A 20,755-nucleotide genomic window follows, 5' to 3' on the forward strand; every position below is an offset into this window, starting at 1 on the left:
CCTAAGGTCGCAAATCAGTCCCTGATGGGCTGCACATGTTTGGATCTGAGAGTAACTTTTATGTTTTATGATAAATGAATAATATTATTGCATTTATTTGACTGTGTGTCTGTCTACATGTTCGTATGTTTACGCGCACCTTTATTTCCATGTGCGTGCTGTACGGGTGACTATGTTATTTTAATGTCTTCTTTCTGTTCGACTTTTCTTCCTGTTTTTTTTTCCTCATTGGATGTTCAAGTAATGAACAGGATATTAATTGAGAAATAAAAAACGATGTTTATTGCTATATCATGATAGTGGATTAACATTATGATCACGTTAGAGTTCAGTCAATAGCGTTCTTTAAGTTTCATATTTCCTAGCTTTAACAGAAGATATTTTCATTAATTTTAAAGTTATCGTCTGTCTTTTGTCAATACTGTTGATGTTAAAGCTGACTGAATAAAGGATGGGACGCTTACAATGTATTCAACATAGCCGTACGACATATTGTAATCTATAGAAATATCACTGCATTCAGTTGTACTCGACATCTAATTTATAAAATGAAAAATGATCTATTTGCATACATTAATTTATCTAAAACCAGTTTAAAATCATATTAAAAGCTTAAGTAAATATCCTTGTGTAAATATACTTTCAAGTATTCAACTTACTTTTTTATGGTAATATTTCATTTTATTTTTAAATACGGAGTTTTCGGGAGAATAGTGAAAATACTAATATTAACAGTATTCTCAGAAAAATAGTGAAAATATAAATACTAATAGATGCTTTTAGGAAAATAGTGAAAATATTAAACTAACAGATCATGTTAAGCTGTTCATCTTATTTGAAAATGACCGCGACTTTGAAAAATATAATTTATTACCTCATAATACTTAAAAAAAAACTAACAGATACGTTAAAGTTTCAAGTGTCAACTACTGCGTGAAGTTTGACAAACACACGCTTGAGATTTGAGTACATATTTACCACAACTTTAGGGTATTCTTTTCCATAATTTATAACTTCGTGTAGACGACGCTGAGGTTGAAAATGAGTCAGTACCCGTAAAACGGTAAAATCGTTATCAAGCTGTTACAATACGGAGTGAATTATATCATTTGGCGAAGAACATGGCAAGATTTTCATCTGGTGGATTAAAAGTGATAATTTTGATTTTATTAATGATAACCTTAATTGCATTTTGGCGAAATTCGGGAGGAGAATCTGTATTTAAAAGCGGAGGAACCCCTGATATTAAATGGGATTATGTCGAAAACAAGACTGGTCTTGTAACCAGACGAGATGTTCAAATGAGACGTTATGATTTAAGAGTTATTGTTATAGTGTATAACAGAGCTCATTCACTTCTTAGATTGCTAACTTCGCTGAATGAAGCTGAATATGGTTCCGATTCCATTAAACTCGAAGTGTGGATAGATAGGTCGGAAAAAGGAATTATTGACATTCCAACCTTGCAAGCGGCTAACACTTTTACATTTAAACATGGTGAATATGAAGTATTACCCCACCCACAGCATGTAGGTATTTATGGGCAATGGTTTACAACATGGAAACCCGATGTCAACAGTTCAGAAATTGCTGTAATTCTTGAAGACGACTTAACAGTGTCGAAATATTTCTGGAGATATTTAAAATTGGTGCATCAAAAGTATGATAAAAACCCGGACATTAATGGTTACTCTTTGCAAGGTTATACAATAACGTTCAGTGAAAAACATCATCACACAATCCTGACCGGACCAAAAGACAATTTTGTTTTCCTTTTTCCGGTCGTTGGAGCATGGGGATTTTCACCAAGCACAAAAAACTGGAATAATTTTTTATTCTGGCTTAAATCTCAAGATATTTCAACTTATAAACCGTATGTTCCCGACAATATTGCGACGGGCTGGTATAAGGAACTGTCTAGCAAGGGGAGAGCAAATACAATGTGGGAGATTTGGCATATATTCTACGCTTGGAAAAATAATGAGTTCACACTTTATTGTAATTTTCCAGGTATATATTTTACACTTTCTACTACATGTATGACGTTTGAAAAAGTAACAAATTCACTATTATCTTCCATTTTAGTATTTAGTCACTCTTTAGGATATTTATATTTTCATTTTAGCTCGAATGTTCCAAGAATAAGGCGGGCTACTGTACTGGCCGCGGCGTTGGCGTAGGCGTCGCGTCGGCGTTGGTGTTAATGCTTTATGGCAAGATATCAATTTAACAATATCGTCTATTATTTCCCATATGATCATCAAACTTCAAATAAGGGTTGTACTAGGCAATGAGCACACGTTAACCAGTATCTCAAAGCTCAAAGTCAATGGGTCGAATATCATTATAGTGCATGTAAAAGTTTTATAGCGAGATTCTCAAGTTCAATATGTCTTAAATACTGCATCTATCACAATGAAACGTCACTCAGACTTTGTTAGAGCCAACCACCTTGAAATGAGGGATATTGTAGTGGTTCTGGTATCGCTGTTGCATTTAGCTTATAGTCTTACGAAAAGCTTTTCAGTTTCACAACATCTTATTTACCTCCCCTGTTATCATCAACCTCATAAGGGTTTGACCCGGTAAGGGTCATACATTTGATAGCTTAAGGTCTGAAATCCTAAAGATCAATGTCCCTGGGGCCATATCTTGGAAAAGCGATAATTGAGTTTCATGGCAGGCTTCTTATTTTCACTATGCATCATATCTTCTTAACGTCTCCCCCTATATTCATTTAACCGTACAGAAGGGTTAATCATAGTAAGGTGCAGACATGTTTTGGTTTAGGGTCAGGTACATAAAAGTCAATGTCACTGAGGTAAGATGGTTAAAGTTTAATGGCACGCAATTTAAATTGTAACCCAAAATGTTTTCACGCATTCCACTTCTAACACCGCCCCCATATTTCTCTATTCCCTCCCCTACCATGACACAAAAATAAAATAGTTCAGCTCCCGAGCCTATTTGTCAATGTCAGTGTGGTGAAAGATCTTAATAGTGTGGTTAAAGTTTTACGACAAACCTCTCAGTTTCAGTCCATCTTCTGAACTTCTGCCCCTATAATTACCTTAAATACGGATCCATCTTCAGCAGTAATGTTTTGGTTTAGGGTAGGATATCTCAAAGATCAAGGCTAACTGGGTAAGACTTTTCAATAAAGTCAGTTAAAGTCTTATGTTACGCTTCTCATGTTGACTTATATTTTTCCAATTACTAGTATCCCTCATACTCGAACTTCGAATCCCTACACACCCGTCACACACTTCCTCAACACTTTCTCGCCACTTATTACACTATCCCTCCAAACGTGTATTCCTCACATCTACGTATATTTCATATTGTATAGGGTCCTTTAATAGCGGAGTTTTTATTTAAGCTATATTTGAGAGGATTTCAGCTAACTCAAAAACCGCGGTTTCAGTTTGAACACTATACATAAAACCCTAGTATTGCCCACATGTTTGTCTAAATTCAATGAACAACTTGATTTATTTTCTAAATTAATGCTCACAGACTTCGAACTCTTTGTCAATATTCACCCTTTGATAATTCATAATGATTTTATGAAGGTGTATGTAAACAAAATCGGAATGATTTTTTATCTTTCTGTAAATGCTAAAATTTATTGTGAAGTATAAAATCGTTGATTTACACATTTGGGCCGCGCCATGAGAAAACCAACATAGTGCCTTTGCGACCAGCATGGATCCAGACCAGATTGCGCATCCGCGCAGTCTGGTCAGGATCTATGCTGTTCGCTAACGGTTTCTTTAATTGCAATAGGCTTTTAAAGCGAATAGCATGGATCCTGACCAGACTGCGCGGATGTTACGTTGATTTTCTCATGGCCCGGCGCATTTGATGTATTGAGTTAACCGAAGTGTTGAATCTTTAATATTTATTCTTGGCGTGAACAAAAGAAATCGCAATCTGATATTTGGTTTTTGACATTAAAAGCAGTAGGTGAAATTCATTTTTAAAATCGCCAGATCTCATCTATTTACATTAACAAAAATAAAAAGCTTTGAAAGCCGCATTCGCGATGGACAAACTTGAAAATATCATATATCAAATGTAGATTTAAAAGGTTAACCGTATTGAGTGTACAATATACAGACTAAATGGGGACAAGAGACAGTAAATTTGAAAATTCCACAAATTATCAAGTTTTGAGAAATGTAAGGAAGTGTAGCGCGGATGCAGTGCATATACTTAGAACTTCTTTAGCCTGTCGATTCCGATGTTTCTATGATGATAACGAATAAAACATCGATTTCAGAACATTAAAGACTTTGTAGGCTAAAACGGCCTGAAACGCACACCTTACGCTATCTTAGGCTATTATCTGCAAATGACTAACCGAAAAGAAAACACGATAGTGTTTATTTTTCAAGCATTTGACTAGACAAAAAATAATGGTTGTAACAAATGTGTCCAATAACTGTTTATTTTTTTCCATATAATTGAGCTGAATCTAGATGGTTGGATGACCGATTCCATTGCGCCTCAATTCAGTTACTTCAGGCAAAATTTAGACACGTCTATCGATAACACAACAGTTACCGGTCCGAAATAGTGCTCAGTTATATAGATATAATGAATACTCGGCCTTAATTATATAAACTTTATAAATAGCAAATTGAATTTTTTTTTCGGGTCACAATACAAATCTGGCCCCTGCCACTAAAGGTTTATAGGATTAGGTTTTACATAGGTTTTTAATAGTGCACATTCAATACGTGCATAACTAAGGTCCAGTCGCAAATGAATGTAAATGCCATTTATATTAGACCGATATACATTTTGTTTATTGGTTGCTAACTTCATCATTCCAATTGTCACTTTTTGGCTAGTGTCCTAAGCTGGCATGCAATTTTGTCAGACATGCTGTTTAAGTCAATTTATTTTTAACAAGTGTCTCCGAAAACGAAAGCGCGTAACTATACAGAACGTGCAAACTAAGCAAAAATGACGGCAATTGTAACTGAACTGGTTTGGCGGAATTCCATGTTTATAATTAAAGTTATGCCAGATCAAAAAAGTTTCATGCAAGAGAAAATAAGTTATCTTGACCCTGCCGGGCCTCTGACATTTTGAAAAAAAAAATCTAAATTTATGCAAATGAATACACTAGTACAGTACATATTCATTTTCGGGAATGTTACTTGGCCACGATTTTTGGGACAATATCTTATATAGACTCATTTAAGGAGGTAGTTTACCTTAACATCTGTATGTGCACAAGCCCAAACGGAAGCTCACGTGACGATATTCGACAACGTTTACGACAAAATAAATGTGTTTGTGTATTTATTCTTCTGAAGAAAAATATTAACCTGTTTCTGATCTGATGATTAATGGTTAAACAATGCTAAAATAATGAATAAATTACCACACAAATGCCACTAAATATTGTCGCCTTAACATGATGTCATCCACATCATGACGTTACGTGATAGTTGCCGCGCAAAATTAATGGGTTTTATCTGAAAGCACGAAATTCTGAGCAATTTGTTTGTATTTGAACTATTTTTAAACAGACATTATTTGCCGATATATTTCGCTCTAAATAATGATCAATATTTTGCGGCTTTTATGGAGTTATTTAGAAATGTTATGCGGAATATTAGAAAACGGATGATGGTGACTAATGTTGTTTTTTGAATAACGATAAAAAGCAAGATATAAGATATTTTAACCATTCCTGTTGCCATGGTTACTTTAAATGTTAAGATAAATAGGGTGTCGTTACCATGGAAACACGAGCCCCGCGACATATACATTTTAAGCTTATATTAGAATGCTAACGCGCATACAAATAAAGTATCAACTACAAATACTCCTACGAATAACAGTGAAACCGAGATACAGACAAGTGTTAAATGTCCTTATGTTCCTTCCTCTTTCCATATAAGTGAAACCGAGATACAGACAAGTGTTAAATGTCCTTATGTTCCTTCCTCTTTCCATATAAGTGAAACCGAGATACAGACAAGTGTTAAATGTCCTTATGTTCCTTCCTCTTTCCATATAAGTGAAACCGAGATACAGACAAGTGTTAAATGTCCTTATGTTCCTTCCTCTTTCAATATAAGTGAAACCGATATACAGACAAGCGTTAAATGTCCTTATGTTCCTTCCTCTTTCGATATAAAATATCTTTGGAGGTTAATGTACTTCAAACTTAGAAAAAATGTGCTTGATGGGACAGAGATAAACGAACTAGAGATTGTAGCAGATAAAACGGTCTTATAAATTACCCGGAATACAATAAACTGCTACGGTTATAATCTTAGGAGGCAGAAAACAGTTTTCAGAGTTTCTCGGCCTAGAGTCGCCTAACCAAGGTCGTAGGGAAACAACTAAATTTCCATAGGCCCAGATTGTAATGTTTCCGGTCATGGGACTTTCCTAACATTTAAACTTTTGATGCCACCTACTCCGGTTGAAAGAACTATCCAAGAACTATTGAAAAACTGCAAGAAATATATATGTTGACCATCACTTTTTTCTCTTTGAACTCGGTTACCCAAAGTCCGGTGTAATGAAGTATTTCGACCCCATAGAATAACGACCCCCGGTCATTATTCTATAGAAAATGTGACTCCTTTCCTGTAAAATATTGACTCCCCTTATAAAAAACTGATTCCCTTTGAAAACTCTATAGAATAACGACCCCCGGTCATTATTCTGTAGAAAAACTGACCCCTCCAAGTAAAATACTGACTCCCTAAAGATGACTCCCTTCGAATCTCATAGAATAACGACCCCGGTTATTATTCTAAAGAAAAAGTGACTCCTTCCATGTAAAATACTCACTGTCGAAATTACTACATCCGAACTCTCATACAATATCGATTCCCGGACATTATTTTATTTAAAAAAGTTACTCTTTCCGTGTAAAACACCGGCTCCTAAAAAGACTTTCGACGATAATATCTATTAAAAAGTGATCCCCACCAAACCTACCGGACAATTGTACTAGATCTACAACTCTAATACCCTCCATTGCCAATAGTTAACATTTTGATTGTACTACTACTACTGGTGCCGCTACTTCTATTGCTATTACTACATGTACTTCTTCTTCTTCTACTACTACTACTACTACTTCTACTTCTACTTCTACTACTACAACTGCTACTACTGATATTACTATACCTGCTTCCACTAATACGTCTTGTACATCTACCTCTTCTTCTCCTGCTGCTGTTGTTGCTGTCACTTATTCCTCTGCTGCTGCTGCTGCTGCTGCTGCTGCTGCTGCTACTGCAACTGCCAATACCACTGCCACTACTACTACTACTACTACTTTCTATTGTTGCCGCTACAGTACTTTACTGCCACTGCTAAGTATTGCAACTTCTATTAATACTAAGTTCTATGCTAGCAGTTTCTTGTGCAGTTTTCTTCTGAAGAATTACTTCATACCGAAGTTTGCAGGGATTATTGACACTGGTGTGTTTTGTGAACGTATTGTGAATTGTTATTTTCCTGAAGAAAATGTATACACCAAGATACAGCGTCTAGAAATAGAATCCCTTTTCCCGTTGCGGAATGCTCTGATTTCTGTGTCAAGTGATGGTATCTGGGGCTAATGGTCAAACGGAAGGACGGACGGACAAGGGCAAATCTATATGCCCCCCTCCCCCGAGTATACACCAGATGTATACATAAAATGCAGCAATTAGGCCTTAGAGACATGAGTTATCACTAAATTTGACCAAATGACCGGGGGTCGTTTTTTTATGGGAGTCAATATTCTTCGTGAGGTTCAGTTTACTTCACGTGGGGGAGTCATAGTACTATGATCTGGAGGTCATAATACTATGACCGGGTGGTCACTTTTTCTATAGAATAATGACCGGGGGGTCATTATTCTATGGGGGTCGAAATACTTCATTACACCGGCAATGATTTTTTCATTAAAATGCCCTTCTGATAGAACATGCATATTTCTCACACAAAATGCATCATTTCATATTATTTTAGTCAGTAATCATGGATTACAGTTTTATTTTATGAAATAAGATAGTTTTCAAACACATCCAACATATGCTGCATCAATGGGAGATCAATTTACATGGTAGATATACACTGCAGAATACCATATACTTTTTCAACCAATCAGAGGCCTCGTTGGTTACTTCTATCGACCTAAAGAGATAATCTTTCGTTTTTATATGAAAAAAATATTGGTCAAAATGATAAAATAAACATTTACGAACTGAGATATGATTACCTTTTCACTCGGATACCTATATGCTGAAAATCGCTGACAAAATTTTGGCGGCGGGACCTGCCTGTGTTCTGAGATGGAGATAATATTTCTCTTGAATCAAGAAAAACGTGATATATCAATTACCATACTCCTATTACTTTACCCATATGGTTAAAATGAGGAATGCATATTAATAAATGTCCCGTCTAATTGCTCGCATGTATATTTTATGAATACGCTGATATTTCTGTCGATGGTGGGTCTATTTCTTACCCCACCCACCACCAAAATCGCGTGTTTTCATAGATTTTGCACCTTATGCGCCTATCAGACCTTGGGATGCAAGATTGTAATCAAAACTGAACGATTATATAGCAATAAGTGGTACAATCAAGAAAATTAATTAATTGAAATTTATATATACATTAAACGGAACTCGGGGAGCAGTCGAAATAAGCACCTAACGTCCAGAAATTGCAGGAATTTAACTGCTGATGCTCCATTCTACAGCCTGTATTAGAAAATATGACGTGCAGAACATGTTAAAAGTGTAATGCCACAATAAGTTATTTACGTTTTACCAGACTGGCAAAAAATGGACACATAAATCTTCATGTAGTACAGAAAATAAGGCAAAGAAGTAGGAAAATTCTAAAATGCCTTCTTCAGTTTCTGTAAAAAAAAATGCATTACAAGGAAAGTACCATGCATTTATGTCAACGTATTAACACAATCTAACGAAAAATGTTATTAAAGTCACTCAAACTAAACGGAACACCATAAAAATAAATAAGCCAAAAATAAGTATTTTGCTATTAAAGGGAGGTAATTCAGATTCGTATTACTTTATTGTCAATCGCAATTGATAAATTGTGCCCCTTTAGTGTAAAATATCGTTCATTCCGTATTTCTCACATAATTAGCGATGTGCTAACACAACTACGTGACTATATAATTTCAATAAATCAGCAGTAATTTTATCTATAAAGCCCTCTATGTATTGTTCAAATAAACCTTTGAATGAGATACTTTTTTTTCATTTTTCGAAAATAGAACTGCAAATAAAGTAAAAATGATACCAGCGACTGTTTCAAATACAGGGTTCTCTAAATTTTATACAAATTTACACAAAATGTATGAGAATGAACAAGATCAAGGTGCAGCTCTATCATTTCAGACATTCACTAGGCTTCCTTTTTTTTATTAAAAAAAAACGCTATTTTAATTCTTTTTGCCAAATAATATTCATTTCTTGACTTTTCGATTTATGCAGAGTTATCTGGTTCCAGTTTTTGCTTACTTTATTCTCAATTGTGCATAAATAGGCTTGCAATTCAGTCAAAATCAGATAAATATACACAGAATAGCATCTACGCTGCAATATAGCTTTTTGAGGCGGAAAAGTACCTCTCTGTCACACCAGTACCATTTTTATGATAATATGTCATGAAAAATATCTATGTGGAGACACGTTTTATGTTCTAAAAGATTTAAAAGAGGCATTAACATGCAAATAAAACACATTCAACGTGTATTTCTCTGTTTACAGCCACCCACATGGCATGGCAATATAGCAATTCAGGGTGCCCTTTAGGTCGTAGGGAAACAACTAAATTTCCATAGGCCCACATTGTAATGTTTCCGGTCATGGGACTTTCCTAACATTTAAACTTTTGATGCCACCTACTCAGATTGAAAGAACTATCCAAGAACTATTGAAAAACTGCAAGAAATATATATGTTGACCATCACTTTTGGGCACTTTTTTCTCTTTGAACTCGGTTACCAAAAGTCAGGCAATGATTTTTTTTATTTTTCATTAAAATGCCCTTCTGATAGAACATGCATATTTCTCACACAAAATGCATCATTTCATATTATTTTAGCCAGTAATCATGGATTACAGTTTTATTTTATTTTATTTTACATGGTAGATATACACTGCGGAATACCATATATTTTTTCAACCAATCAGAGGCCTCGTTGGTTACTTCCCTCTGACCAACTTTCAAAACCTCACACAAGTCTGTAACCACACACCTGAAATAAAGATATTACAACATTAACATGACTCAGTCTGTATTTCTATCGTTACAAACCATCCGCAATATATCCCGAATATCTAGTTTTCTGTTTTATACAAGACCTGAATTTTGTGCTCTCCCGGTCGCGGAAACTGATGACGAAAAAAGCTAAATTTGTCAATTTTCAAATCGCTGTAGAAGATTCCCTGCAAATGATAACCCCAACTGCTACTGTTTCGTACTCCGGTAACACTGTAAAATCTGAAAATAAGCTCAAATATATGTGCCGTCCGTACCGTTTTTTCACTATTCCAGCTTTCCTGAGGCCCCTGCTGAAATGACAACTCCACTTTAAGCTAGCTCAGCGGAGGCATGTATTCGCATCTGCAAGTCATCACGTCATAATATCAAGATCAAGGCTACTCAACTAATTTTTTTTTTAAATAAGTGAAACTCAATACTACCCACTGAAACTTCAATTCTAGCAATTATTATTATTCTTAAGTTCAAATATGCACTTCAATCCGTAAATTGTCTCTTATTTGTAAATTTGACCTTAGCCAATTCGACACTTACAGCTGAAAACTTTTTACTACCTCCCTAGTTTACCCTGGATAACAAGGTATACTAACTCCTTAAGAAATAACATATCCCAAACAGTGATTTGTCGTTAAATAAGTTTGTTTGAAGTTCGGATGAGGTGGTATTGTATAGTCACAAGGGCACAATCTGATTGGTATCGTAATACACATCTACATATCTAGTAGAAAATAACTGTTTGAGACATGTTATTTGATATCAAGGATGTCTTTATTATCTATATCACTGACGCAATCCACGAAATATTTGCCTTTATGTTTATAATTGTGACGTGCAAACTGTGGTTTTGTTGCAAAATAACACAACGTTTCAGTCTTCTCGGTTTCATAAGAAAATAATCGCAAGTTATATTAAGTAAGAGTCAAATGTTTACCTGATATATGACTTTTCGCACGGATAGTTTTCGTATCAAAGTTCGGGTCTAAGAAATACGGATATTACCTAATGTCTGTTTTATAATTAACTTTTGGGTAAGGGGAAGGTATCATTTCAGCATATACGTATAAGGTATATGATTCGTCTTAGATATGCGGTATATATTGTGACTTTTCGTTACGTTCTAAGAGCCCGCCCGCTTAGCTCAATAGGGAGAGCGCCGATCTACGGATCGCGGGATCGTGAGTTCGATCCCCGGGCGCGGCGTATGTCTCCTCCATGACTATCTAATAAAAGACATTGTGTCTGAAATCATTCGTCCTCCACGTCTGATTCATCTGGGGAAGTTGGTAGTTACGTGCAAAAACAGGTTTGTACTTGTACAGATTCCAGGAACACTTGTTAGCAAGGTTATCTGCATGTCGTTACAGAACTGAAATACTGTTGAATGGCGTTAAACCAAAAACAAACAAAGCTCGGTTCTAAGGAATACGTACGTAACGTTATCTGGGTTATATCTGATTTTGTAAAATTTCGTTACGTTAAGCATACGGTTCTAAGGAACATGAATATAACCTTACCCAACTCTGATTTTGTTGCTTTTCATTACGGGTAAAGTATCAATTTAACAACCTGGCCTTAGAGATATGGACATAATCTGCGTTAGAACTTTCTATATGATAGATTTGTTTCCGGAAACATATTCTCAGAACACCTGTATTACAAAGGTTTTAAACATTTTATAGATTCTAGTTGTGTAAAAATTGTTGAAAATGCTTGTGAATTGTTATGATTTTTACCCAATGCAACAAGCTCTACTGTACTCTAGATTTATCTATTTTCAGGTCATGCTGGATTAACAACTAATTGGAGAGAAAAAGGCTTACATGCAGTAGAAACGGAAGGATCTTCAAACGAATTGATAACAGAATGGAAGAAGGAATACGAAAACTTACCGGACAACATACCCTACTTGGACCTTGCAGGAAACGTCATTCACCGATAAATGGATTGATCACAGAATGGAAGATGGAAAACGAAATCTTACTGGACAAGATAATCTACATAGATCAGTCATTAAATGGAGTGACAACAGAATGCAATACTCTTAAAATAAACTCATACATTTTTACCAGAAATCGAATTTGTGCACTAGGAAATCACATTTGTATATAAAAACATGTTTAGAGATTAGATACCCTCTACGCTTGGTTACATAGGTTTTGACAATATTTTTGCATTACTAGTGCCTTCTTTAGTAGAACAAGGTTGACTGGCTGGAAATAGGCCTCCTTCTAACAATCTAACAATTATTTTACTATTAGATACTAGCCACATTGCTATTTTTTTCAGATTAGGCATAAAATAAAATACATACCGTAAGATAATATCGGCGAATATCAAAGTCAGTTGATATGCACTTAATCGTTAAATATTCGTAAACAAAACAGTCCATGTGAGCTTTGTTTTGTGTTGATGTATGCTGAAAATGAATTGATTTTAAAAAATCACTAAACATATTATAATAAGAATTAACCGCTTTAGGAAGTCGGGTGTAATAATCAGTATTTTACTAATATAATTTATCTATTTATTTATATCATTTATATTATTTACATAAAAATGTTTTGTAATCATATAACACTCTTACTGAAAAAAAAACTACTTACATTTGATACTGTCGACTAGTTTATCATTTTTCTTTTTTGTGATTATGTTCTTTTTCAACCCACTTTTTATTTTGAAAGGGTAGTCGTGAATTCGGACTGATTTTGTCATACAACTGTATTAAACACATGTATATACAGTTTTAATTTTTCACTTGCATTTTGAAAGCTGTTGAAACTCGATTTCATTTCTCCTGGACATCGTTGTTGGGTGTACCGTGAAATCTACACGCCCGCAATAATTTCACCTTACAAATATGAGTAAAATAGAATAATGACCTAGCATATGCATATAATAAACTGTTTTATTTCAAAAAGTTTATTTGTTTTTTTATTAATATACATGCATTACACTGCTACGTTTTTAACATACACTATTTGCACATGCATAACAGTAGCGGTTCATTAACGTTTATCAAAGCCGTTGAAATTTTCGTCCTCTGAATCTGAATAGAACAAGTGCAGTTGTTCCTTTTCTAACAGTGAGGATGATGTTTTTTCAACACGCCGACTTAAGGGAACATCGTGGTCACTGCCGTCACGGCCATTTGCAATAGTTCTAGTAAAGTACAGAATGGACAATTTTGCCGAAAGAGCCTTTGAAAACAGCTCACAAAAAAATACATTAACAGTTCACTGCATTCGACGGATTAACAAGAGTGATTACCTGTAAATACAATCGATTTCAATGACTATTTATCGTGGACATTCTTTATACGATATGGTCATGTTCGCCGCATTTTGGTGTATAGGCCGCGGCCAATATGCCGGAGCGGCCTATACGTTAAATTTCATTTCTGAAATAGATAAAATATACAGCTGCGACCAATACGGTGCAGCGGCCTATTGTCCGGGAAATACGGTAGTATTAATTAAACAAGCAGATATAATATGAATTAAGCTAGTAGATAGTTACTGTAAAATAACTGGGTACCGTAGTAATTGGAGCAATAATGTTTCGCATTTAAAGTCAACGTACGAGTCCCGTCCTGAAGTCTGTCAATCAACATTTACTTGAAAAATAATTTCAATTAGCGTTGAGTTAGGATTTGTTGTCGAATTATTTAAATTAAGAGTTTATTTACTATTATTTTGATAAGAATTTCAGCTAAAGCAATGCTTATTATGCTTGTTTTTAGTGTGCAAAATGTGGTGACAGATGTTTTAATTTTCTTGTTGTAGTCATATGTACTAGTGTCTCATCAAAGACATATTTAACAAACTGAGCTGACGTTGGAAGTTGTTTAGTTATTTCACTGTTAAATATACCCTTTGCACGAGGACTATATGTGCATGAAAAAATACGCTTAACTCGTATATTGGATTTGTTTAAATACTCACAAGAGAGATGCGAACAATGCAAGGACATATCCTGTTATCTTGTATGTATTTTATCACAGCTACTTGTATACTAACCGCCTAAACCATCAAATGCTTCGATCAGATGACACAGTTTTCCCAATCATTTTGTTTATACAAAAAGATGAAAACGTTATCAAGTACAGTTTATGTTTTCCTTTTCAACATACTATATAAAGTAAAAGCTTTCTACAAATTGTAAGCATATCGAAAACATTTAAGTTGATAAATAATAAAAATCTGTAAAGAAATCTCTTATAAGCATAGAATGTAACCAAAAAGAATAATAACAGACTCGATTTGATTGTTCATGAGGGGTAATAAAATGTGCAACACCTCTCACGCTTCCAGCACCGGCTTAAGCGGAACTATACACATCTGTTGAATTGACTCCATGATCCCAAAGGACCAGAAAAAATAACAACACTGAACCCAAGACGTTTTTACAGCCCTAACACGGCACTTAAAATTGCTGTTGTGATAGTTAATAAAATCTGTAGAAAGATCCCTTGGAAGATTAGAATGCAACCATAATGAATAATAGCAGACTCGGGTTGACTCGGGTTGATTGAGTCTGTGTAATAGAGGTAAGAAATTGTGCAACATCTCTCACGCTCCCTAGCAGCGGCTTAAGCGGAACTATTACACATCTGTTGGATTGACTCCATGATCTCAAAGGACCAGAAAATATAACAACACTGAAGCATCTTAGGATATAAATGAACAATGTGTTGATTTTCTTATTCATTTGAAGACATCTACGCTTTTGGGTGTAACAATTAATTTGAGACACATGACGATGTAGTACAATTTTAAAACGAACCTATACATGTTATGACGTGCGATGCAGCTATGTCTTGTTTATTCTTTATTTCTTACGCATCATAATTTCGAACATAACAGTATATACTAGCTTTTTTCATTACTTATCAGAACTTTTCGTTATACAATTACTTCAATATTGATTATTATTATCAGTTGAAGAGTTTTTGCGAGTATCATCTCCTCGTAAATAAAGTATTTAGCAAAGGGATGTTATCATGGGGTATAAGGAAAATATGTATGTTTGAGTTACTTCCATTGATTGTATAAAACAATAACAGGAAGAAAATGAGACGGGGATTTCCAAAGAAATCGCGATACAGAGGTAATCGTGTCTAACTCCTTTAAACATTCGCTTTAGTTGAAACAATATTTAATCAACAAATACATATTGTTTACGTACCATAATCCTGTTCAGCTATCAAAACAAATTCGGCTTCCTATATATAAGGTCAAGAAGGAGTGATAGAAAATGAACTTCTTTCTAAAGCAATGACTGTTTATCTATTCACTGATTGTATTTAAAACTTGCATATCTTTAACGATAATTGCAGACCAAAATAGCTATTATTGGGGACTTACATACAGACTACGATGCACTAGCGGCTAAAATCTATAAGAAGATCATTTGGATATACAGAAAGTAACCAAAGAAATTAATTATAGTAGACTCGGTCTCATTCAGTCTGTTCGTGGGAGGAAATGAAATTTGCAACACTCCTCACACCCTGTATTACTGTCCAACGCGGAATTTTGTTGTGTATATACATTGAATTCAAAAAAAAAGAAGACAACAATTAACCAAGGTTATGGAAGATCTGCACGGCTCGACACATGACGTTTAGAAACTGTTATTTAATAGTTAATGAAATCTTTAAGAAGATGCCTGAAAAGCATTGAACACATTCAACTGAAACTGTTTTATTTGATTAAACGCCTGTTTTACGTAAAACATTTTCAATGGCGTTTTACAAACACATAAAAAATTACGTCTAAAAATTAAGACATTTTAAAGATGTATGAAATAAATGAGCATAAATATCATTGTGAATAAACTATTTAGTAAGTATTAAACAAAAGATCAGGCATCAGATAAAATTAACGAAATATTAGAATATTAAGATACAGTAAGATAGCTGTTTTGTTAGTAAGTAAGTAGAAGTGAGTTATTATGACATGTCCTCAAGTTATACAACAACTGTAGTTTTGTATTTGTGATAAAATTGTTCATATTCGAATGAATTTACACAATAAAAATCATCCAGTTCATGTTACCACACTATCTTAAAAAATCACAGTCACAATCCCTGAAAGAGTGCAAAGTAATTTCCAAAATAATGAGTTTTCAACTTCTTTTTAAAAACATCTAATGTGTCTGAGTTCCTGATTTCGAGAGGCAATTCATTCCAGAGTTTAGGTCCCAAGTACCAAAGTACCAAAACTTCTGTCGCTGAACGTTCTGCGCTTGTTGAAAGGAATAACGAAACACCCAGTAACAGAATTTGAAGAACGCAAGTTCCTTGTTCTGTGTTTGTTTTGTGAGAAGTTCTGAAAGATATTCCGGAGAATTTCCAACAGAACAATTATACATGTAGGTGAACATTTTGAATGTGATTCTGGCTTTGATGGGTAGCCAGTGCAGATCATAGAGCGCTTGCTTGGATCTGTCATATTTTCTTCAATTTAGGACAAGTTTTGCACACATGTTCTGAATTCGTTGCATTTTGTTTACCTCGCTTTCAGCAATACCGTAAAGAATGACATTGCAATAATCTAAATGGGATATCACCAATGACAGCACAAGAGTTTCGACAGCCTTTTTGGTAAGATGTTTCTGGATACATTTTATTCTGAAGTAGTTGAGCATTGCTGTTCTACACTTTCGTTTTACATGCTCTTTTAGATTCAAGTTTTTATCCATGTATGCACCTAGATATCGAATAAAACTCACTGATTTCACTTAATCACTTACAATGCATATTTTGTCAGTTGCATACTTAAAGAGCTGTTGCCTCCACCAAACATGATGAACTCGGTTTTGGAAGTGTTCATTTTGAGCTTATTTTTATTCATCCAGTTGTTGGTTGTTATAGCGCATTGTTTAAGTTCTTGTATTGCCTGGGATTCGACTGTTGGAGATAATGGTTTAAAGCGGTTATTAGCAGTGTGGTCATCCGCAAAGCCATAAACTGAAATCGATGGCGGAATAACATCACACAGTGTCCCCGCATATGTGAAATAGAGCCAAGGTCTCTTGTGGAACGCTACAATGTAACTGGCGCGGAAAGGACATGGCTGAATTGACACATACACGGCAACTTCTGGGGCGCAGATAGGAATCAACCCAGCTCAGTGCTGTTCCATACTGCTTGTTCAACACATCAACGAGAATGTCATGGTCTACAGTATCAAAGGCGGCACTGAGATCGATGGCAATTAGCGCCGAAACTTCTTTCCTCTCCATAGCATCCAGTAAATTATTTACTATACCTAACAATGCTGATTCGGAAGAATGGTTTTTCCTGTAAGCAGATTGATTTTTGGGTAGGAGATTGTGTTTGTTTACATGATCGTCGAGTCTGAATAAAGCTGCTTTTTCAGTAATATTTGACAAAAACGAGAGGTTGCTAACAGGCCTGTAGTTTGCAAATTCAAGTTCGAGTCCCACTTTCTGCAACAGAGGTCTTACAATTGCCTGTTTCAATTTTGTTGGAAAGATGCCTTGACGCAACGACAAATTTACCAATTTGGTAATAATAGGCAACAGTTCATCTAAGTACGATTTTAGCACATTTGTTGGTAGAATATCAAGTATCACATGATTTCGTCTGTAGTTGGTTTATAAGTTTTCTAACTTCTTCCTCACTCGGATCTTTAAGACTGTCAAAACAAGGAGTATCTTTTTCACATGGTTGAAAATTATTGAAATGTTTCAATGATTCTCGATTTGTATTCATGAAATGATCTGCAAATTTCTCTGCCAGTGTGCTGTCATGTCCAGTTGGCACAGGGACCTAGTGCCAGTTGTCTCAGATACAAATCTATAAAGCTTTTTCGAGTCACCTTTGGCATTTAGATTTTTTTTCACTTAGAGATGATCTTTTCTTACGTTTCAGTTCTTTGTCGTAGTTTTTACGTGCTGTTTTAAAGGCTTGATACAGATGTCATGTTTCTTCCACAAACGTTCAGATTTGCGATTTAAAATTGGTCATTTTAATGTTGTGTCGCGCCTAGCTCCAAAAGTATTTGACCTAGAGTCACAAAACTTTACAGGAATGTTGGTCAGCATATGTAGTTGTGCACCTGGGGTTTTGCGTCCGGATAAATTCAGTTGTGTAGTAGTTTTGGCCCCTGACTTAGTAAAAAATTGGTCATTTTAATGTTGTGTCGCGCGTAGCTCCAAAAGTATTTGACCTAGAGACACCAAAGTTTACAGGAATGTTGGTTAGCATGTGCAGTTGTGCACCTGGAGTTTCGCGTCCGGATTCACTCAGTCGTGTACGAGTTATGGCCCCTGACTTAGTTAAAAATTGATCATTTTAATGTTGTGTCGCACGTAGCTCCAAAAGTATTTGACCTAGAGTCACCAAAGTTTACAGGAATGTTGGTCAGCATGTGCAGTTGTGCACCTAGGGTTTCGCATCCGGATCCATTCAGTCTTGTAGGAGTTATGGCCCCTGACTTAGTTAAAAAATGGTCATTTTAATGGTGTGTCGCGCGTAGCTCCAAAAGTATTTGACCTAGACACACCAAAGTTTAAAGGAATGTTGGTCAGCTTTTGCGGTTGTGTACCTTGGGTTTCGCGTACGGATTCATTCAGTATTGTAGGAGTTATGGCCCCTGACCTATGAAAATAATTGTGCCCTGTGTCATGTAGTGGGGGCATCTGTGTCCCATGGACACATTTCTAGTTTTTTCTATACTTGGTGCGTGTGAGTTCATAATCTTTTCCACTGCTGTCTGAAATTCATCAACAAAAGAGTCGACATTATCACTTTCGATGGTCATTTCTCTCAGATCACTTGAAAATGTGATCGTGTCCATATCTTTGAAATTTCTAAAAAAGCACCACCTCACTGGTTATATTTTTCGTTTTAACATTTGTCACAATTTTCACTGCACAGTTGTCAGAAATATATGGACCCTGTTCACAAGGAACTACTTCAACACCATTCACCACTTCCGTAAGGACTAAATCAAAAACGTTACCACCAGTGTGTGTACTAAATTGTACATGCTGTTGCAAACCCATGGCGTACAAGGAATTGTTGAATTCTGTTACTGCATTTGTGTCATCGTTGATATGAAGATTAAAGTCACCCATGACCATTACATTTGAATACTGTGATAGTACTCCCTTCATATACTGAAAGAATTCTGTAACAAACTGGGTACAAGTTGCCAAAGATGGAGGTCTGTACATCCCAACAACATGCATAGTAATGTTCTTGAAAATCAATTGCCAAAAACCATATTCAAAACTGTGAGAATTTCCAGCTGATAGTTTGCGCATGTTTACAGTAGATCTACATGTCAGTGCAACACCACCACCAACCCTATTTTGCCTGTTCGTAACACTCAGTTTATAGCCATTTTGATTGATTTGTTACATAATATGTTATAGACAAGGTTGCTCGACATAGGTGTAGCCACACTGGTTTTGCATGAACAAATACCATTCGCTGTAATAAATCTTATGAACACAGTAACTCTGTAAGAATCTGATTAAACACAATACGTATGTACTGAGAACAAAGATATCTCTATAAATCATATCAATTTACTAAAAATACATTATCTAATACATGCATATTTTCATACAAAAAAAAATATCTTTATAAAACATAATTTTTTTGTATAGAAAAGATTTTTATCAGTTAGAAAAAAGTTTTAAATTACACATTTTTACATAATAATTACTTTTAATTAGGTTTTCTCAAATAAATTATGAAAGATTGAATACAAAGATTGAATACACATTTACATGTCATATACAATGACGATATCAAGAAGTAAAACAAAAAAACAAAACCGAAAAACGGGAAAAACTTAAGACTGTTCAAGAAAGCGATTTTTGGCGGAAATCTGACATATTATTTAAATAAATATTGTTTGATGTTTGGGCTAATCGCATTCTTTCTATCTCCGTTTTCGCCATAATTTTAATACATATGTTTGAAAAACGATTCTTGAACAAACATTCTACAATCTTGTAATACAAAGTATGTTTCACTAAGTATGCTATACATTGCTTTTGCAAAGGCTAAAAATCACTTTTCTCAGTTTCAGCTGATCGCGTAGCGTTTTCAGAACCATTGTCCTCTTCTTTTTAACATATTTGTTTACATTGTCATTATCAAAATCACCTTTCGCAGAGCGCGAAATATATTTCCAGTCATTGTCTCTGTAGCAATCGTGTATAACCTGAAGAATATTTGGTATACAGTCTTATGTTGCATTTGGACACTCGTAATGATTGTGGATCATGACACATTTTATTTTGTAAGTTGATATATGGCCTGTTACTTATATTCGACTCCACTAGGATATCGCTGTCGTTTTCTCCATTTATAAGATATTCGAGAATTCTATAAACAATTTTGTGTCGCTAGGATAAAATGGTTGTCATAAATCTTTTCTCCGTTTCTGTAAAAGTTACGACGATATTCTTCAAAAATTAGATA

At 35.0% G+C, this 20,755-nt stretch overlaps 1 protein-coding gene across 1 annotated transcript; it reads left to right on the forward strand.

The window, feature by feature from the left end:
* The first annotated feature begins 300 nt into the window (after positions 1–300).
* Positions 301–15,608, forward strand: LOC123544179 (uncharacterized). Its single transcript, XM_045330240.2, has 2 exons — positions 301–2,010; positions 12,069–15,608. The coding sequence occupies exons 1-2, from the start codon at positions 1,122–1,124 to the stop codon at positions 12,227–12,229; spliced, it is 1,050 nt and encodes a 349-aa protein (XP_045186175.2). The 5' UTR covers positions 301–1,121; the 3' UTR covers positions 12,230–15,608.
* The last annotated feature ends 5,147 nt before the right edge of the window (positions 15,609–20,755 follow it).

Source organism: Mercenaria mercenaria, chromosome 1 (assembly GCF_021730395.1).
Source record: "Mercenaria mercenaria strain notata chromosome 1, MADL_Memer_1, whole genome shotgun sequence".
Taxonomy (NCBI): domain Eukaryota; kingdom Metazoa; phylum Mollusca; class Bivalvia; order Venerida; family Veneridae; genus Mercenaria; species Mercenaria mercenaria.